This window comes from Antechinus flavipes, chromosome 5, assembly GCF_016432865.1.
Source record: "Antechinus flavipes isolate AdamAnt ecotype Samford, QLD, Australia chromosome 5, AdamAnt_v2, whole genome shotgun sequence".
NCBI lineage: Eukaryota > Metazoa > Chordata > Mammalia > Dasyuromorphia > Dasyuridae > Antechinus > Antechinus flavipes.
Window position 1 is genome coordinate 234,286,621 of NC_067402.1, and position 22,518 is coordinate 234,309,138.

General features: G+C 33.6%; 1 protein-coding gene and 1 long non-coding RNA gene across 4 annotated transcripts in view; one reads left to right on the top strand and one right to left on the bottom strand.

Annotated features, from left to right (window-relative positions):
- Positions 1-22,518, top strand: part of FAR2 (fatty acyl-CoA reductase 2) — a 185,770-nt gene that overhangs the window by 138,188 nt on the left and 25,064 nt on the right. For all 3 annotated transcript variants that reach the window (XM_051961134.1, XM_051961132.1, XM_051961133.1), the window contains exons 5-9: positions 991-1,168; positions 4,073-4,117; positions 7,429-7,547; positions 9,038-9,105; positions 20,402-20,573. In XM_051961134.1, coding sequence (XP_051817094.1) covers positions 991-1,168; positions 4,073-4,117; positions 7,429-7,547; positions 9,038-9,105; positions 20,402-20,573 — 582 coding nt within the window. The remainder of the gene's footprint in view (positions 1-990; positions 1,169-4,072; positions 4,118-7,428; positions 7,548-9,037; positions 9,106-20,401; positions 20,574-22,518) is intronic.
- The window catches only part of LOC127537854 (uncharacterized), a 28,136-nt gene continuing 20,690 nt past the window's right edge, over positions 15,073-22,518 (bottom strand). Inside the window, exon 2 of the long non-coding RNA XR_007947619.1 lies at positions 15,073-16,959. This is a non-coding gene — a long non-coding RNA (uncharacterized LOC127537854). The remainder of the gene's footprint in view (positions 16,960-22,518) is intronic.

Below are 22,518 nucleotides of genomic sequence, written 5' to 3' on the forward strand. Positions count from 1 at the left end.
GCTCGGCCTCACATAAATCTAATTCACACAAAAGTCAAGACATCATCCCTCTACATGGTCCTCTTTGAAAATGAACAGTGAGACCCATGTGTGCAAAAATGTTTGTAGCAGCTTTTTTGTAGTGACAAGGAACCGGAAATTGAGTGAATACTCATCAATTGAAGAATGGCTGAACAACTTATGGATATGAATGTAATACAATATTATTTTTCTATAATAAATGAACAGGCTGATTTCAGAAAAGCCTGCAACGACTTATTTGAACTGAAACTAAGTGAAATGAACAGAAGCAAGAAAATGTCATACACAATAATGGCAAACTTAAGTGATGACTAACCATGATGGACTTAACAATTTTTAGCAATGAGTCAATTTCAATAGACTTGGGATGGAAAATGCCATCCACATTCAGAGGGACTGAATGTGGATCAAAGCATACAATTTTTCCTTTTTTTTGTTTGGTTTTTCTTTCTCATGTTTTTTTTCTTTTTTTCCCTTTTGTTCTGATGACAAATATGGAAATCTGTTTAAAATAATTGTATATGTATAACTTTGATCAGATTGCTGTTGTCGTGGGGTGGGGAGAGGTGAGAGAAGGAAGGAAAAAATTTGGAAGTCAAAATCTTACAATAATGAATATTGAAAACTATCTTCACATGTAAATTGAAAAATCAAATAATATTGATAAAATGGGGGGAAAAGATAATGAACAATGAACAACAATGTGAACCTAGACAAGTCACTTAATTCGTTTTCTCATCTGTAAAATGGAGATAATAATAACATGCACTTCCCTAAGGCTATCATGAGAATAAAATTAGATAATATCTGTAAAGTGTTTCACTAACTTTAAAGCATTGTGTAAATACTAGTTGCTGATTTTCTGTATAAACCTTCTATTTTTTTTCTTGATCTGTTTAATAGATACCAATAGAAGTTTGGGTTTTTTTGTTTTGTTTTATTTTGTTTTTTACTTTCCCTGCCCTCCAGGTGGTTAGATGATTCAATCATTGAAGAAATCACCCCTAAGTTGATCGAGAATCGACCCAACACTTATACATATACTAAGGCCTTGGGAGAGATGGTGGTGCATCAAGAACGTGGGAACCTAAATGTTGCTATCATAAGACCATCCATCGTTGGAGCTAGCTGGCAGGAACCTTTTCCAGTAAGCCTCGCTACTCTAAAAATTTTCTGGTTTTGCTTCCTGCTGCTTTCAGACTTCGACAGCCTTCTTTCCTGCTCAGGGTTTAAAAGATATCCCAAGGAACTTAATGAGATGAGCTTGTGATGCTCTGAACACTGATCCAGTTCAAACAAAATTTCAATGAATTTCTTGTGTCACCAACCTCAGATTCTAGGAAATAAGGAATTAATATGAGTGGGGAAAAAAAGACTCAGCAGTAATTTGTGCTCATGACTGAAAATAGTGATACCTGGCATAGTGATTTATACCTATTAAGCTACTCTCCTAGGTTCTCATTCTAGGATCACTACAACCTATGAGGTTTCATGTCTCAAGAAACTAACACAAATAAAAGAATTACTTGATTTTTCCAAAGTCAACACAGCTGGTTGGTGGCAAAGCTATATTAAGAATCCAGGCTTCTATCCATGTCCTGATTCACTATTCTTCCCACTAGCTACATTGTCTGTTTCAGCCCATAGGATCACTGCTCATGGAAATGAAATGCTAGGTTGAAGTTATCCTGAATCACTCCTCACTCCGAGATAACTAGCTAGAACTGGATCCGTTTCTTTTTTTTTTTTTAATTTTTATTTAATGATTACTTTATATTGACAACATTATCCCTTGCACTCGTTTCTTTTCTGATTTTTCCCCCTCCCTCCCTCCACCCCCTCCCCTATATGGCAAGCAGTCCTTTATATGTTGGATATGTTGCAGTATATCCTAGATACAATATATGTTTGCAGAACCGAACAGTTCTTTTGTTGCATAGGGAGAATTGGATTCAGAAGGTATAAATAACCCAGGAAGAAAAACAAAAATGCAAGCAGTTTATATTCATTTCCCAGTGTTCTTTCTTTGGGTGTAGCTGCTTCTGTCCATCCTTGATCAATTGAAACTGAATTAGCTCTCTTTATCAAAGAGATCCACTTCCATCAGAATACATCCTTAAACAGTATCCTTGTTGAGTTATATAATGATCTCCTGGTTCTGCTCATTTCACTTAGCATCAGTTCATGTAAGTCTCGCCAGTCCTCTCTGTATTCATCCTGCTGGTCATTTCTTACAGAACAATAATAGTCCATAACATTCATATACCACAATTTACTCAACCATTCTCCAATTGATGGGCATCCATTCATTTTCCAGTTTCTAGCCACTACAAATAGGGCTGCCACAAACATTTTGGCACATACAGGTCCCTTTCCCTTCTTTAGTATTTCTTTGGGATATAAGCCCAATAGAAACACTGCTGGATCAAAGGGTATGCACAATTTGATAATTTTTTGGGCATAATTCCAGATTGTTCTCCAGAATGGTTGGATTCGTTCACAAGAACTGGATCAGTTTCAAGAATATAACAATTTTAATAATCAGTTTATGACTTTTAGCTTCATTCATTAGAGTTTGGGGCATCTCAATATAGAAACAATAGTTATTATTATTCTTATTTGGTGAGGCATTTGGGTTTAAGTGACTTGCCCAGAGTCACATAGCTAGAGAGTGTGAAGTGTCTTAGGTCCTCCTGACTTCAGGCTGGTGTTCTATCTGGTCTTACTCCTAGAAATAGTTTTAAGTGAAAGAAGTTTGGTATATTTACTTTCCTTGAGTTTCTTTCTTTCTTTGGCAATTAGGGTTAATTGATTTGCCCAAGGTGAGGTCAGATTTGAACTCTGGTCCTCCTGAATTCAGGAGGCCTATATTCTATCTACTGTACCATCTAGCTACTGTTTGCTTTGAGTTTCAAAAGAAAGTTTTCAGGATTTCCAGGGGTAAGCTTTATATAATGTGTGTGTGTGTGTGTGTGTGTGTGTGTGTGTGTGTGTGTGTACATAAAAGAGCAAGTGAATTGAGTAACTTGAAGAATTCTATTGATCTAAAGACTAAAAATAATTGAGTTACAACATATGGTACTTAACTTAGGTGAATTTAAATATATGGGCTGAAGAAAATAAGAGAGAATTTCTCTTGGCCATCCTCCTCAACGAGTGTAGGCTCTAAAGTGAGCAGGAGAAAAGAGAATTGTCTTCTGCTCCTTGAGTTGGTCATAGTTCTTCCACAATTTCCACAGTGCAAAGCATCTTGCAGGACCAAGTGTGACTCTAGATTCTCCTATTCATAGTATTTGTGGGGTTTTGTTATTTATTTTGATTTGGTTTAGCTTAGATTGATAAAGGTAACAAGAAATAAATTCTTAAATGGTCTTTCAAGCTTTCCAAGATCAACTAAAAGTTGTCCAAGGTGTTTCCCTTTGACTTTCTTGGCATCTTTTTTTGCTTGACTAGAATGAAACAGAAAGAAGAAACTTTTATGTCATGAGTTATTCAGTCCTTAATATGATAATACTTATGTGTATCCTTTGATAGTATTTTCTCCCAGTCATAAGCTTACCTGCCAACCTATTTTTATTTTCTCCTTTTTGATTTGAAGTCCTAGTTTAGCCCTTTCCCCTGTGATCATTTAGCTGGATGTAGATAAAATTTGTAATCATTTGTTTTTATAATAATCATCCTGAATCTGACTATGATGCAGAGGGAACTATGCATCTAATCTACCTTATCTCCTTTCTAGTTATAGTTATGTAAAAATAATATATGGAATTTTATGGGCAATTTAATGGATTTTGAAGGGTAATTTTGACTTAAAAAGCCTTTAATACTACTTTAATATTAAACTCTTATAAAATGTCTCAATACAATTTTTTTCTCTATTGTTCCCAAATTAAAATTCAACTTTTGCTATTCAATTTTAAGAATTTTTATACTCCCTGGCTTGGTAGGAACTGAACAAAGCTAGTGTATTTCTAGAAAGTGCTTACATTTTCAGAAAAAGAAAAATTTCATAGATCTTGCTCTTTGTAAAATGTAGAATTTTCTTTTTCAGGGTTGGGTTGATAACTTAAATGGACCAAGTGGACTCATTATTGCGGTATGTATAATGGTGAAAAAATAATTTGTTTCTCTAGGATTTAAGCAGCAGTAAGTAATAGTTTATACATATATACATACATATACACATGCACACACTATATCTATATATGTATTTATATACACTACATATAGTGTGTGTATACATATGTACAATACACATATAAATAAAATACTAAGTAGTATAAATGTATATTATATATATACACACATATACTATGTTTAGTATATGTTTATATAGAAAGACTATATATAAATCTAGGAGAGATATATATTATAAAAGAAAGGTCTATGAGACTTGATGGTCTTGAAGCTTTCACAACTTTTATTTTATTGTACTTTGTCTCTGCCCCCAAGATTGTCACCAAAAAAGATACCATAACCAAACCTAGTAGCCTCTAAAGTGGTATTTTTCCAGGTTCAGATCTTCATATTTTTGTTTTCATTACTGATTTTTAACTTTTCAGAGAGCAACTATTTATCCAGAAGGGTGTGGGATTGCTAAAAATACTGTGTGATTCCTATTATTTTGCATTTCTATTTATTTTTACCATTCTTTAAAAAAAAACAATTTATTGTTTGAAATAAAGAGTCAATATGACCTATTTTTACTATTCCTTATTTGAAAACAATTTATTTTAAGAAGAGATGTTGATTCTGTCTAGTCAAAGACGATGTTTTTCTAAAGTTTTAAATACTTTAACTTCAATAAGTTTTCACTAAATAAATTCATCTGGGTATAAAGTTCCAAAAACCTAAACGCAAAAGTAAAAATGAAGAAAATGTGGTTTTATCATCTCCCACGCTCCCTTTGAACAAACCATTGGATAGTTATATATCCAGGAGTCTGAAAATGAATATTTTTCATTCTCATTATTTCTAAGAGCACTTTCAGTAGTCTTCTTGCTCAGTTGCTATTCCTTTTATATATGTACAAAAGTTATCATGTAAATTTCTTTTTTGTCCCTTTCTTTTCCTTCCTTATCCATTAGCTATATACTTCTTACCCATTAGGTATAAGTAGCAATATCTATCATTTAGGTTTCAATTTATTTCAGCTTAAATTCAGTTCAAATTTAACAAACATTTACAAATACTTACTACAATAATTAAAATAACTTCTATCTGTCTAACATTCTTAAGTTTTATAGGAGCTTTCCTCAACAACCTTATGAAATAGTATAATTATTAATAACTCCATTTTATAGAAGAGAAAACTGAAGCTTATAATAGTTGTTTCTTGTGAGTAATCATGTAATTAGGTGGCATTGCAGGGATCATTAGGCCTGGAATTCATTTTTAGCCTCAGAAACTTAGCTGTGTGACCCTAGGGAAGTCACTTAACTCTGCCTGCCTCAGTTCCTTATCTATAAAATGAGCTAGAGAAAAAAATAGTAGATTATTCCAATATCTTTGCCAAGAAAACTCCAAAAAGAATCACAAATAACTGGATATAAGTGAAAAATGACTAACAAGTGAATAAGTATATGAGTTGAACCCAGGTGTTCCTACTCTCAATCCAACTCTTCTCTAATACACCACATTGCTTTTCATGCAAAGTGATCAATGCTGCAGAAATGTAAAACAAGTACATTACATGGTCCCTGTCTTAATAGAACTTAAAATCTTTTTGAGAAGAAAACAGGTTACAGAATAACATAAGATAAAATTAAGCAACAAGCATTTATTAAACACCATGCATTAGAGCAATGCATTAGGAATGATTGAATTTTTTTTAAAATTTGCAATAAAAGAGAAGACAACAAAGACATATATAAGCATATCCAAAATAAATACAAGTAAGTACAGAATAAGTACAAAGCATTTTGGGGAGGAGGAAACTAGCAGCTGAAGAGAAGCATTTTGGGGAGGAAGAAACTAGCAGCTGAAGACACCAAGAAAGACATAAGGTAGTAACTTGTTTTAACTTGAAGGAAAAAAAGGATTCTAAGACAGAGGTGGGGAGATGTCTCCCAGGCACATGGGACAGGCAGTGCAAAGGCACAGAGATAGGAAGAATATTATGTCTGAGGAATGGAGAGAAGAGCAATTTGCCTGGTCCCACAGAGTGTGAGAGAATGAACCTGAAAAAGAGAGTTTGGAGTTGGATTATAAAGAGCTTTAAATGATAAATTTAGGATCTTATATTTTCTCCTGGATACAATAGAAAACCACTAAAGTTAATTAAGTACAGAAGTAATGTGGCCAGTTTGGCAGCACTGTGTAAAATGGACCAGGATGGTGAGACAAGAGGCAGAGAGAGACCAAACAGGAAGCAAAAAGTCATGAGGTCGTAACTGTATACATTTAAAAAATGGACCAAATGCCAAAGATGTAATGAAGGTAGAAACAGCAAGATTTAGCAAATGATTGGGTTGAGAGAGAAGGAGGAGTCGAGGATAATACTGGAAGAATTGTGGTGCCTCTGGAAGAAATAGACAAGAATGGAAGAGGGGAAAATTTGGGGGAGGGGAGTTAAGTTTTGGATATGCTGAGTATGAGACATCTCTAGCACATAGAAATTTGACAATAAAATATATGGGAAGAAGAGAGACCAATGGACAAGGTGAGCCTTAAGATAGATTAAAAGATGGATAGAATTTAGAGAATTTTGGAGGTGAGGAGGGGGATTTCAGATTAGGAGAAATACATGAATGTTTAAAACCTTTAGAAGAGAGTTTATATTAGATAGCAATAGAAGACAGGGTTGGATAGGTGCTAGATTAGAGAAAGTTTTGAAATCTAAAATAATAATACTCTGTACTTTTAAATTTTGAGAAACACTACACATATCATTTTATTTCAGCTTCACAAAAACACAGTCAATACTTTGGGTATATTGTCGGGTTTTTGATGTTCTTGTTTGTTTGTTTGTTTTTCAACTGGATCTCTGATTTTACTGGCATATGGAACAAATTTAAGGCTTAGGGAGTTAACCTAAGGCAATGAATGAGCCAGTGTGTGTCAGAAGTAGGATTTGAATCCTGATGTTCTAGACACCACATTGCCTCTTAACCATGGATATTATTGTCCCCATTTTATAGATGGGAAAATAGCTTCATTGATATTGTCATAGTACATATAATAAGTGTCAAGAGCAATATTTGAAATCAAGTTTTTCTCACTCAAACCCACTTCATACTGGATGAGGAGTTTAGATCTGATCTGAATGGGCAAAGGGAAGCCGTTATAGTCAGCAAACAGGAGTAAAAAAGAATTCAAGTGAGATTTCAAAAGTTGAATGTATAAGCTACTTGAGTTACAGCACTGACTAAAAGTCTGATTTAAATTATGTTCTTTTCCATTGTGCAGGCTGGGAAAGGGTTTCTACGTTCACTAAAGGCCACTCCAAAAGCTGTGGCAGATGTAGTCCCAGTGGATTTAGTCATTAACCTCACTCTGGCTGTAGGGTGGCACACTGCAGTTCACAGGTATGGATTTCTGGTAATACTGGTGACAAGGAAGATTAATGTGTTGGGTGCATTTTCAAACAAAGGAAATTTCAAGTCTGAGAAAAGGTATTTAGTAAGCCTATCTTTTTTAAAGGATCAGAATGGGGAGAGACCCAAGGAAGGGAGACCCACCAGTAGACTTTTACAATAATCCAAACATGAGATGTTAAAAGCCTGCATGAAAGTGGTGTCAGAGTCAGAGGACAGAAGGGGAAATATTTTAAAAATATAAAACAGGTGAAATTGATTAGCAGTAGCTTGGACATGGGGATTGTGGAAGATGGCAAGGACTCCAGATGACTCCTAGACTGTAAGCTTGAGGGACTGGAAGAAAGGTGTTGCCACTATAGCCATATGGAATGTGGAGGGAGCAGACTGAAGTTTAGAGGGAGAGATAGTAGGTTCTGTTTTAGACATCCTGAAAGATGTCTAAAAAAGAAATCCAGCAAAGGAACAGTCAGATAGGAAAGGGGAAAAACTAGGAAGAGTGATTTACCAAAAATAGTAAGAAGACTAGAAAGAAGAGAGTATCAAAAAGATCAATTGCCAAAGACTGGAGAGGAGGTTTGAAAAAAAACTTTATTTAATTTAGCAACTCAAAGATTATTAGTAACTTGAGAGAAAGCAATTTCAGTGGAATGATGTAAGAAACAGAATTGTAAAAAAGAGAGTAAGAGGAAAGAAATTGGAAGCTCCTATTATAGAAGCCTTTTCAAGTTTAGTTACAAAGAGCAGAAGAGATAGGGTGATACTGGGATAAAAGGATCAAGTGAGTTGTTTTTGTTTTGTTGTTTTGTTTTTCAGGATAAAGGAGACATGTAAATGTTTGTACTCAGTAGGAAATGAGCCAATAGAGAGGGAGAGATTGAAAATAAGTCAAAGAGTAGATATAACAGTGAGGGCAATCTTTTGGAGGAGAGAGGATGGAATGGGATCACTTGAACAAAGTCTTAGCTTCATTAATGAGTAAGGCCACTTCATCATGTGAGACAAAGGTAAAAGGAAAGAAAATGGCATAAAATATCTGAGTGACAGAATATGAGAAAAATGGGTGAAGGGAGTTCATAGTAAATAACATAATTTTTTTCTTTTGGTAATTGTCATTTACCATATGAAAACTCAAATGTTTAGAAGTTTTCTAATTCAGCATGCTTTAATTACATTTAGGAAAAATACTGCCTAATTTGCAAATATGTCCTCCAAGAGTTACTTGTAAGCCAGAGTTTGCATCTCTGTGGTATATCTTGCATCATCATAAACCTAAAATGAATAAATATTGCCCAACTATTTGACCTACAAACACCACATCCTCTCCTACCTCAGCTTCATTTTGCTATATCATTTAGCAAAATAAATCCCTAAGACACTGAAAATCATTGCCTACTATTAAACAATCATTTTCCTTTAAACACAATTTTATTTTCTCTTTTACAATGCTGAACTTATCTAATTTCCCTTTTGTTTTTCAGACCAAAATCCATTTTAATCTATCACTGCACAAGTGGAAGTCTTAATCCTTGCTTGTGGACAGACCTAGGTAAGTTTTCTAGAATAGCAAGTAGGTATGTGAATTGCTTAGGACAAGCAGTAATTCCATTTCTGTCAAAGCAGTGATGTCTGTCCTTCTATTGACACTAGACTCTAATTATTGACTCTAATCAGATGAGCTGATGTTCCCTGTTTTCTCAATTAGTTGAGTGAGATATTTTGCATTAAATGCACGTTTCATTACTTTTTTTTGAGGGGAAATTTTGAGAATGGATCTTAATTCCAAAAAAATGTACAGAAAATGTAGATTTAAAGAGCACAATGTAATGACAGGTAAGGAGTTAATATTGCAAGATCAGAGCTCAGGAGTGGACCATGACATACGTATACATGTACACACACATAGATATCCATACATATAGAATATATTACATGTTATATGAAATTATCTACATAGACATACACTAATTGGACTCTTGGGAGCTTATGAAGTCAATAAGAGAGGAGAAAAGAGAACCAAGGACAGAATCTTTAGGATAACATGATCCTAAATAAATAACATGACATGATAAATAAAGGACATGATAAGAATAATGATCCATAAAAGGAAACTGAAGATCAGTCAATCAGTCAGACAATCAGACAAGACTCATGTTCCGATGAGAACAGAGAGTATTGTTATTAAAAACTTCCAAAAGAAAGAATATTCAAGAAGAGAGGGAGGTCAATAGTATCAAATGCTGTGGAGGTCAAAAAGAATAAAAATTTAGGGGAAAAAAAAGTATGCTTCAATCAGTTTTTTCTCTGATTATGTCTCTAGCATTTTTCATCAAATATACTTCAGAGTTGTTTTGGATCATTATGTTGCTAAGAATGACTCAGTTGTTCACAGATCTTACAATATTGCTGTTACTTTGTACATAATACATTTCACTTTGCATCAGTTCATGGAAAACTTTCCAGAGTTTTCTGAGAATATCCTATTCATCATTTCTATCTGGTAACCAAGAGAACAACACTTTTAAACATTTGTTTTTAAAACAATTTTTTTTCTTCCTCTCCACCACACCTCCATTGGAAAGGCAAAGTATTTCCATATTAATCATATTGTGAAAAATTATATATATGTGACAAAAAACCATCAAGAAAAATAAAGTAAAAAAAAAGTAAGCTTCAATCTATATTCAGACACTATCAGTTCTTTCTCTAGGTATGTCTAGCATTTTTCATCATAACTCAATCATTCACAGCTAATCATCTTACAATATTGCTGTTACTTTGTACATAATACATTTCACTTTTCATTAGCTCATGGAAGACTTTCTGGGTTCTTTCTTTTTGAACTGCATTTATTTATTTAAAAGTTAAATGCAAAATAAGAAAAAACAAAGAGAAAATGAAAGAATTGTCATGTGTGCATAAGATAGGTGAACAAGGTGAACATAAGGTAGGATTAAAAAATATGCAACAGTAAATTTCCATTTCAAGAAAGTATATATAATAAAAGATATTGGCATTTATAGCTGTCCATCTTTTGCTTTCTTGTAGGTTTCTTTTGTTCTCTGCTGTGCACTTTTTACTTTATTCTTTTCCCCTCTTCTTCCCTCCAATTTTCCCCAAGTTAACTTTCTACAGCTAAACATGTGTATATTTAGGTATACAGATGTCTGTATGTATACATATGCCTACATACATATGTGTGTGTGTATATGTATATATATATATATATACATATACACACACACATATACACAAACACACATACATCTAAACAATATTAATGTGGCTGATACAAACATATAGATTTCTTTCTTGACTGAATCTTTTGTTTGAGGTCAACGATTATTACCCCCTTTTTTTCCCTAATAAATTCTACTCCAATCATTGTGTTTGTGTACATCTCTTATTTCCTATCCCTGCTGTTTCTTTACTTTACTTCTACTCAATAACCTGTTAATTTGCCTTGTTATTACTTAATCTCGCAATCCACCTCTTCCTCCAGCATTGCATCCCCAACATAAATCCCTCTCTTATCTTCTCTTTCAGCTCTTCCTCTCCCTCTTTATATTCCTATTAATTTACACACCCTTCTATAACCTATTCTCTCCCTTCTTATTTCTTTATATAGATTTAGAAGAGTACTCTATTTATATAGTTTCTTCTTTAACCTATTCCTGATGTAAGATTTCAGAACTATCAACCCTCTTCCCCCATTTAATTCATCTGTATAGTTCTTGCTCTCACACCTCATTCATATAGCATAATTACTGTGGCTATGTTTTTTCAGAATTATACCATTCTCAGATCTACCCTAATCTTTCTATTGGACTCCCAATTACTAACAACAATCTTAGAAATACGGTTTATACTTCCATGTATAAAACAAAAACCGTTTGTCTTTATTGAGTTCCTCTTTCTTATATATTAAATTTTCTATTGAATTCAGATTTGTTTGAGATAAAATCCTGAAAATCAGACAGTTCATTGAATGTCCATTGTTTTTCATTCAATTTTATACCTGATTTTGCGGGATATAATCTTTTTGGCCACAACCCTCTTTCTTTTGATTGTTAATATGTAATATTCTAGGACCTATGGTTTTTTATTGTAGCTGCTAATAGATCTTGTGCAATTCTAATTGCAGCTCCAGCATATTTGAATTGTTCTTGTTGCTCTTGCTACTGCTGCTTACAAAACCTTCTCTTTGATTTGTGAGCTTCCTTGTAGGTTTCCCTTGTAGGATCTCTTTGAGGTGTATGTTTTCCTTGTAGGATCTCTTTGAGATCTACTAGTCAGTGGATTTTTCTATTTTTCTCTCTTATTCTGTCACTTCAGGACAATTTTAAAAAATTATTTCTTCTATTATTGTGTCAAAATTCTTTTTCTGGTCAGCTTTTAGGCAGACCAATTATTCTTATGTTTTCTTGATCTGATCTTGTGATCTGTTCTATTGTTTTTCTTATGAGATGACTTATGTTCTCTTCTATTTTTTTCATTCTTTATATTTTGTTTCCCCCCCCCCCCTTGGGCTCTTCTAACCTCACTGATTACCCTTGCCCAATTCTAATTTTCTAATTTTCATTTTGTTCTTTAAGACTCTGGATCTCCTTTCCTAGTTAGTTGACTTTCTTTTCATAATCTTGTTGTTTTTCTTGGATTGTTCTTGTTTTCTTTTTTTAGTTTTTCCTCAATTTCTTTCATTTGATTTTTAAAGCTTTTTTTTATTTCTTTTATAAATTATTTTTGAGCAAGTAATCATTAAATATTACTCTTTGGGGTAGAAGAGGCCTTTTTATTTAAGTATCCTTGTCTGAAAATGAACTCTGGTCTTCCCTATTCCCATGGTAAATTTCTATGTTTGGGCTCTTTCTCCTTTGCCTGATCATGTTTTTTAAAATAATGACTTTTTAGTATAATCACCTTTAGTCCTGTGGTGAGAGGCGTGGTGTCTCTGACTTCAGTTCTCTTCTCTGGTTGGAAAATCAAAAACAAGAACTCCTGTGAATGCTAGCAGCCAGCAGTCCTACAGCTTCTGCATTCACCAAGCCTGTGCTAGTTCTGAACATTCAGACCAGAGATTGCCTGAATCTTTCTGAACTCAGATCCCCAACTTCCCATACTGTCCAGGAGGTAAACATTCCTATGGTTCAGGCTGAAGTAGCTTTGAACCTAATTAGCCACAGGGCTCCCTGCTTGCTTGTTTCAGTGGAACTAACCTGGAAATACTTACTTTTCATTTTGGCAAAAGCTTTGTCCTAGAGCCTTCAGTTGTCCCAGAAGGACCCCTGTTAAACCCCAAATCTAATTTATTTTTCATTGGTCCACTTTGGCAATTTCATTTTGTCTGTGGAGGAAACTTTCTGATCTACTCTGCCATCATCCCAGAATTCTTTTCCTTGCTCATCATAATCACATACCAGAATTTGTTCAATCATTCTCCAGTCAATGGGTATTCCCTCAATTTACAATTCTTTACCACCAGAAGAGGGCTGCTTTATTAAATATATTTTTAAATTATATTTTTGTTCATATCCATGTCCAAGTCAAATTTTCTATTCAGTTCTTATCTTTTCATTAAGAATGTTTGAAAGTTTTGTTGCCTTCTTCTGAGTACATGTTTTGATTTTCCTTGTCACCATAGTAACTTTCTGTAGTCAGAATATTTTTCTATTGTTTCCTTGTTTTTCCAGTCTATTTCTTGACTGTGCATATGTGCGCATACAATCAGGATTAAGTGACCTGCCTGCTTTCATACAGCTTGTGTCAAGTCTCAGATTCTCCAGACTTCAGGACTAGTGCTCTATCCATGAATTTTTTGACTTTTAACTCTTTGTTAAAGTAAGACTCTGTTTCCAGAATGGAGGGTACCATGTTGCAAGACTCAGGAGTTTTCTGTCCCTGTTTTCAGAGATACTTCTAGGGACCTCTAAATTTTCTGTTTTTCCAAGGTGGTATAATCTAAGTTGTACTCCAATCTGTGAGTGACTGCAAACACTCTTTTCTGCACTGGAATTGTGATGAGAATTCACGCTCCATTGCATCTGTAAGTTCTAGTGTACAGGGCTTCTCTGCCCTGGGTCAGTCATCCAGGACTGTGACCTGGATCTGAGTATGGGAAAAGCAACAAAATCCTGCCTCAGTGATAGCAAGGAGATTCTTATAATAGCTTTCTGACCATTTGATTGAATTTCCTACTATTTGTGGGCTGGGAGCTCTGGAAGCAACTGCTCCTGGTAATTTAGTGACTGCCAAATGCTATACTTGGTTTGCTGAGGCTGTGCTGGCACAGCATGCACTGGACTTTGCTCCACTCTCACCTGGGTCCTATGGATCTTTCCTTCTGAACTTCTAAGTTGTCTTTGGCTGGAAAGTTATTTCATTCCATCCTTTTGTAAATTCTGCTGCTCTAGGAATTGTCTTCTGGCATTATTTTAAAGTGTTTGGAGGGATTTGGGGGGAAGAACAGGCAAATTGATGCCTTTTCTCAACTATCCTGGCTCCACCACCAATTCTAACTATTTTTTGGCAAAGATATGGAAGAAGTTTGCCATTTTCTTCTCCAGTGTGTCCCCATTTTATATATGAGGAAATGAGGCAAATAGTAACTTGCCAGATTTGTCTGAGGTTACATTTGAACTCGGATCTTCCTGATACCAGGTCCAGTATTTTATCTACTGTATCACCTAGCTTCCCCGATTTATCTATTCACTAGAACTGGGAGTAAATGAGGAAACAATAAAAAGTGATCTCAAGGGCTTGAGATGCAGTCAATAGTCTTAACTAAATAAATCAAATAAATTTTTAAATGGATGGATAGATGGCTGAATGAATGAATGAGAGAGAAAGCACATGGCAAATGGTCCCTTTTCTAAGTAAAGGATGGAGTGAGGTCCTTTTCTGAGAAGGTAGAGAAAAGGATAGTGTGGGAAGTTTGAAGAGCAAATATTTGGAACATTTCCTTTGGGGAATATGATAGAAAATGAATTAGAGGGGCAGGTAGATGGTGCAGTGAATAGAGGACCAGCCCTTAAGTCAGGAGGACCTTAGTTCAAATCTGGCCTCAGACACTTCACACTTCCTAGCTGTGTGACCCTGGGCAAGTCACTTAATCCCAGTTGCCTCATTAAAAAAAAAAAAAGAAGAAGAAGAAGAAGAAGAAAAAGAAAAAAAGAAAAGAAAATGAATTAGAGAGAAGTAATGTGGCCATGAAGGCCCAGTTGAGAATCTATCCTACTATCTCAATGTAAAAAATTTGATTCTTTGACTCACTTCCTTTCACGTGTTTTTGATTGATTTGTGAAGAAACCCCAAGGAATTCTTAGTTTGTTTTGGACTTTCTGTGATTCCTTAACATTTAAAACATTCCAGTTTAATAAAATGGCAGAATAGTAGATTTATGCTTTGGTGTCAACACTTTTTATCTATAATTTATAAATTCATACATACCACCTAACATATTGCATATACTTTGTATTCTCCTGTAGAATATACACTTGTAATACTGAAATCCAAAATATTCCTAGAAAGTTTATTTAATCATTTTTAAATTTTTTATGTGCTGAACAAAAATACACACCAATCAACATTTCCATATATACAACAAAACACAAAAAGATTGCAAATGAAACCACAAATCTCTATTTATACCACTTTCTTTTTAAAAAATGTAACATTCTCAAATTACTTTCAAAACAAATGATTTTTGTTCCTTTCATACTTTTTTAAATGATAGAATAGCCTTTTTTTGACATCACTATAGCTACACTTTCTTTTCCCCTCCAAGCTTTTCTCCCATTAATAACTGAAAGACGAAACACCCCCTCTTTGTAACAAATAAGTATAGTCAAGCAAAACAAATACCTATCATTACCATGTCAAAAAAAGTTTTGTTTATTAACTCTATCAAGAGATAGGTAACATGTTTCATCATTTATTTATTGTGTGTGTGTATGTATATTTATAAGTACATATAGTAACCACCTTTGTGAACGCATAAGGACAGTAATACATGATCAGTATTCCTACTCACACTATATACACATAATGAGTATGTCACTTCATCTGAAACTGCAGCCAATATTTGAAAACTGAAGCCACCTATAACTCCACAGGCTACAGGCTGGAAGGAAATCTCAAATTCAATACAAATGTCAAAAGACTAAATCTACAACTTTCAGATCAATTACATAAAAATAGTACATATATATGTAAATATGTAATAATGTATTTTTTTAAAGTTCAGACTTTATTAACAAAGTAAGATCAAATATATATGAACAACTATTGACCAATATGCTTATTTTTCTATCTACACAAAATTTTTATTCAAATAATCATCTAATTCCATTCATTCTCCAAAAGATGTTAGCATGGAAAAAAAATGAGCTTTCAAGAAAAAATCTTTAACAAATCTCATCTTTATCATTTTACAATTGGTTAAAAGATATAGAGGATATACAATTCCTTTGTGTTTATGACATTTATAAAAAAGCATTTTTGATCAAGTCTATTTGAGTATTGAGTATGTGTTCAACCTTCTTTTTCCTATTTCAGATAACAGGTTCATAAGATTCTTTCTTTGCCTCTATGCTTGTATGCTTTTCCTTTTTCCCCTGAATTCAATAGTATTTTATTTTTCCAATTACATATAAAAATAGTTTTTAACATTCCTTTTTGTAAGATTTTAAGTTTCAAATTTTTCTCCCCTCATTTCTGCCTCTTAGCATTATTAAAGTCTTAATCAAAATCCCTCATACAAGATTATCTTATTTTATCCTGTATATCTTATATCGTGTGTGTGTGTGTGTATTTATCTGTTTGTATGAGGTTCCCTCCATTAACTGGTGAGTTCCTTGAAAATAGAGATTGTTTTTGCCTTTCTTTGTATCCCTATCACTTAGCATAGTGCCTGGCACATTGTAAGCACTCAATAAATGCTTATTGACCAACTGAACACTAACCTAAGATTCTGTCATTGAGGCTCTAAATAAAATTGAGGGAGAAAACAAACCCTATTGAATTAAATAAAGCTAGGAGCTGTTTTCTGAAGACAAAATAGACAAACCATTAGTTTATTTTATTTAAAAGAAACAACAACCAAATTTTTAAAAAATGAAAAAAGAGAATTCACAACCAAAGATGGATCATTTATTAAGCAATTACTATTTGCTAGTTAAATTCCGAGCATGCAGACAATTCTTCCACTTGAGTTTACTTTCTAATGGGGGAATATCACAAACAGAGGAAAGATGGAAAATAGAGAGAGTTGTATGTAGAAAAGTATTCAAGTGCAGTCAAGGTGGTGACAAGGAAGTAGAGAAATTCATTGAGTGAGTTGAATCTGGAATCAAGTAGGTGAGTATTGCTGGAGCTCCTTTTAAATGATAATCTAGGAAACAGAATCCTTCAGGAAAACAGCCACAGGGGGAAAAATAAAGAGAAAACAGACAATTATTACAATCTATTTTATCAATTATATGTCAACAAAACTGGAAATTTAAATGAAACTGATGAATGGAAAAATATATTAAAAAGACCTAATTTAACATTATTCTTTTCACTTATTCTGTGACTCAGTAATACGGTTCTCTTTCTTGTATTGACTCCAATGCATTTTCATTCTTTCCTTTTTACCCTGTCTCCTAATTTCTCTGGCTTCTTTCAAGTCTCAAAATCACAATTTCTACAAGAAAACCTTTCCCAATATCTTAATGCCTTCTGAGATTGTCTCCATTTTATCTTGTACATATTCATGTACATACATGTTTGAATGTTGCTTAGCACAGATACATGGCCTATAGTGTTTAATAAATGCTTGTTAGCCTGCCTTGATTTAGATTAGTCAGATTGGAAATTTTCTGATAGAATATCCAGAGATTTTATGTTTAGCCCTATACTATTTAACATTTTTTAATCAGTGAAGGATGACTTTGCTTATCAAATCCGCAAATGATACAATATACTTTAACATGTTAGAAGATGATTGGAGATGGGAATGGATGGATGGGAAGGAAATCTAGCCCCTAAATTTCATTGGTGTAGTTTATGTCCCGTGTGGAGATAACTTCAATTCATTTGGTAATCTGTTCATAACTTGACAGTCTTTGAAAATTACCTGAAGCACAGAAAGGTTAAATGACTTAAATGAGGGATGACAATAAGGAAAAGATGCATTCTAGGCTTCAGAAATACTCTATGCTCAGGAACAAGGATGGAAGATGTAATGTCAAGTTTGACAAGTAATAAACCAGTTTGTGAAGGAAAACTGAGAAGGATAGATTAAAGCTAATTAATGAGTAATATTTATTATTTTTATTATTTTATCTATTTTATTATTATCACTTAAGACAACCTTCATTGATAGGCAAGTTGTTTCCATGTTAATTCTGTAGAATAATAAGTGGAGATCACTAAAGATTTTTGAGTAGATATGTGACATGCATGGACCTGCACTTTAGTAATATTATTATAGTAGCTTTATATGAATAGAAATAAGGAAAGCACTAGAAAGCATAAAATTAAATGGAACTTTTCTTACTATAAACAGTATCTATGTAAAACTAAAACCTAGCATTATCTGTAATAGGGATAAAATAGAGGCTTTTCTAATAGGATAAGAATAAAGCAAGGATGTCTATTATTATTATTAATATTCAAAATGCAGATATGATTATATCTGCAAAGATATATGAAGATACTTAGAAAATCAGAGAGCCAATTAAAAATGAATTGAAACAATGACTTTACCAATTTCTTAGGATATTTAAAAAACTCATAAATCATTACTATTTCTATATTGCCAATAAAATCCAACAGAGAGAGAAAAAGTAATTGCATTTAAAATAGTTTGGAACCTGACAAGAAACATACAGGAACTTCATATAAGCACAATTATAAAAACACTTTTCATATAACTATGGATCTAAAATAATTGGAGAAAAAAACTGTTCATAGGTAAGCTAAGCCAATATAATAAAAATGACAAAACTATCTACATTAACTTACATATTCACTACCAAACTAATTGAACTAAGATTACTATATAGAGCTAAAAAAAATTGCAAAATTTATCTAGAGGAAGAAAAATTTAAAAATATCAAGGGAAATAAAAAATGGGATGGAAGGGAGCATAGCAGCACCAGATCTCAAACCATACTACAAAGTTGTAATCATCAGAGGAATGTGGCACTGATTAAGAAGAACCCAGGTTGATTGATCAAAGAGATTAAGTATTCAGTATGGAGAAACAGAAAACAGAGTACCCTAGTATTTTTTAAACTCAAAGATCTCAGGTATGGGGGCAAAAATTCACTATGCAACAAAACTTGTTGGAAAAACTGGAAAGGAGTAAGGCAGAAACTAAGTATAGATCAACATCTTATACCACCCACCAAGACAAGCTACAAGTAGATAGGTGATATGGACATAAAAAGTGCCAAATTTGAGCATGAAAGAAATTACCTGTCAGATCTGTGGCTAGAAAGAAAAGTTCATGATCAAAAGGATTTAGAGAAGTTCACAGGAAGTAAAACAGACAATTTGGGTTACATAAAATTTTCTAAAAATATGCATAAACAAAACCACTTAAGCCAAAATTAGAAAAGCAAAATACTGGGGCATTCTGTGCAGTGAGATTCTCTAGTAATGGTCTCATTTCTAAGATACATAAGAACAAGAGTCATTCCCCAATTGATAAATATGAAATAAACATAGGTAGTTTTCAGATAAAAAAATCTGTTATCTAAAATAATAAGAAAATGCTCTAAATCAGTAATAAGATAAATGCAAATTTAAAACAACTTTGACCCAACAATATTACTAAATCTATATCCCAAAAAGAACAAAGAAAGAAGAAATGGATCCATATGTACAAACTTTTTAAAGCAGCTCTTTTTGTGTCAGCAAAGAACTGGAAACCAAATGGGTAACCTTTAATAGGAGAATGGTCCAATTCTTTGAAACAGTGATATTGGCCTCCTGGCTACTATCCAAACAAGACACTCCATTTCCCAACTCTGAATATTTTATCTCCTGTCCCCCATGGCTTTGATATTCCCTTCCTCATGTCTTGTGCATTCCTTCAAATCTCAACTAGTATCCCACTTCCAACAGGAACTCTTTCCCTTAATTCTAGCATCTTCCTTCTGTCAATTGTTTTCTATTCATTCATTCAGTTTATTTCCACATATTGTTTGCATGTAGTCTGTTTCATTAGGTTATGAAATCATCTAGGGGTAGTGATTGTCTTTTGCTCTTTTTTGTATCCCAAGTGCTTAACATAAATGACATGCAATAAGTCCTTAATGATTAGTATCTAACTAATTTAGAATAACCTAAAATTCTGTCATTGGGACTCTAGTAATAGATTAGAATTATTGGTCTATAAGGAATTGATAAAACAGCTCAAATTGTGTTGATTTGGACAACTTAATGCTTTCCCCCTAAATGTGTTTTTAGAGTTAAAATTTATGAGGAGGGACTATATTCTAAGCATTTAAAAAATACTTATGCATTTGTAGGTGCCCCTTGACTTTGTGCTTAATAACAGTGACAAGTTGATCTAGGAATAGCATACAAATTAAATTTCTCTCTCTAGTGAGAATGGTGAAAATGACCCAATTTTGCTTTAAAAAGGATTGGGAGATTGAGATCAGCACATTTTGATATGAATTTTTTTGCTATTTACTAGGAAAAAATTCTGTTTTCTGAAAGGGGAACCTCATTATTTAAAAGTGCAATAAATATGATTTCCTTTCACTTATGCGATGCTTCATGCATTCCAGCAAATTTAAATTATATTACCATAATAGAACTTATTTTATACCTCTCTGTCTACTATTTTCCAGGATTTCAAGTCTTAGCCACTTTTGAAAAAGCTCCCCTTGAGAAAGCATTTAGAAGGCCAAATGCTGACTTCACAACCAACAACTTCTCAACTTATCTTTGGAATACTATTAGTCACATGGCTCCAGCAGTGATGTATGACTTTTATCTTCGCCTCACAGGAAGAAAGCCCAGGTGAGAAGATAAACTAATCTGAAATTTATCATTGATTGGTGGAATTGGAAACTAACACCCATGCTGAATGAATTTAGAACACATTCAAAGGGTAAGCACCCTTCAGATATGAATAAAGAAATAAAAAAATATGATATGATGAAAAGAGTACTAAATTTGGAGCTAGTAGGCTTGGGTTTAGCTACTGACTGTGAAACACAAAATTATTTTGGAATGACTTAAGACATTCTAACTTTTTTTAGTTTCAATCTTCTCATTTCTTTTTCTTTTCTTTTTTTTTTTTTTAATGAGACAATTGGGTTAAGTGACTTACCCAAGGAAACACAACTAGGAAGTATTAAGTGTCTGAATTCGCATTTGAACTCAGGTCCTCCTGACTTTAGTTAGTTGGTACTCTTAACTGCTGTACCACCTAGCTCTCCCTAGTCTTCTTATTTCTAATGGAGATTATGCCATCTGTCCTACCTGTCTCATAGGCTGTGAAGATCTTTTGTAATATATGCATACAACTGGTTTAGAAAAGTACAAAATTTGTTGTTTAAATTTGTTTTTTTTTTAAGTTTTCAACATTTACTTTTATGACATTTTAATTTCCATTTTTATTCTACTTCTCTTCCTCTCCTCCCCCTGCTCAAGATGGCAAGCGATCTGATATGGGTTATAATATGTATAATCATATAAAACATATTTCCATAGTAGTTATGTTATTAAAAAAAAAAAGAATCAGAGCAAAAGGGGAAAATCAAGAAAGAGAAAAAAACAAAAAAAAATGAAAACAGTAAAATAAATGTAATAAAAAATAAATCTCCATTCAGACTCCAAGTTCAAATCAAGATATCGCATTCCTGATGTCATTGGTTCTCTGAACAAAGGTTGAACAACAATCCAGCTACTACATAGTTTACTTCCAGATATACAACATTCAATTTCCCATCTCCAGGCCTTTTCATGGGCTATTCTTTATGCCAGAAAGTTATTCTGCCCGATCTCTCCTTCCTGGCTTCCTTTTAAAATCAAGCCAAAGTCTATATTCCATAAGAAGTCTCTCCTGGTGTTTCCCTTTTGCTAGATTAAAAAAGTATGTCACAAAATAAGGTGTAAGAGGACTGGAAAATGGTAAAGGGGAAGGAGCTAGATTATGAAAGGCATTGAATGCCAGAGCACTTTGTATTTGATTTTAGAGTCAATAGGGAGCTATTGGAGTTTATTGAATAGGAGTATGACCAGATGAGATCTATGCTTTAGGAAAATCACTTTCATGTCTGAGTAGAGGATGGACTGGAATGAGAGAGATTTTAGACAGGTTGATGCACCAGCAGGATATTGTAATGGTACAAGTTGGATGTGATAAGTGCCTGTACCCAAATGGTGGCAATATCAAAAAAGGAAAGAGATATTGCAAAGCCGAAATTGACAGGTCTTAGATGGGGAATGGGAAGTAAAAACAGCCAGGAATCAAAAATAATACCAGTTTATGTGTCTAAGAGACTAGAAGAATGGTGTTGCCTTCAGCCACAGAGAAGTTAGAGGGAGGGTTTAGGGGGAAAGATAATGAATTGAATTTTACACAAGTTGAGTTTAGGATGCCAACTGGACATCCAGGTCAAGATATCTGAAAGGCAGTTTGAAATTCAAGATTGAAGGTCAGTACAGATCTTAAAGCAGGATAGGGAGATTTGAGAATTATCAAAACAAAGATTGTAATTAAACCCAATGAAATCACCTGGACCCAGGACAGAGCCCTGTGGTACACCGACAGTGGGCATGATCTAAATGAGAATGTAACAAAATAAGCTCAGTGTTCTGACAGGTAGAAAGAGAACCAAGGAAAGTACTGTCCAAAAACGTAGAGTAGACTCAAGAAAAAAAGAGTAATCAGTAGTTCCAGAGGCTGCAGAAAGTTCAAGAAAAATGAGGACTGAGAAAAGGTCACTGGATTTTATAA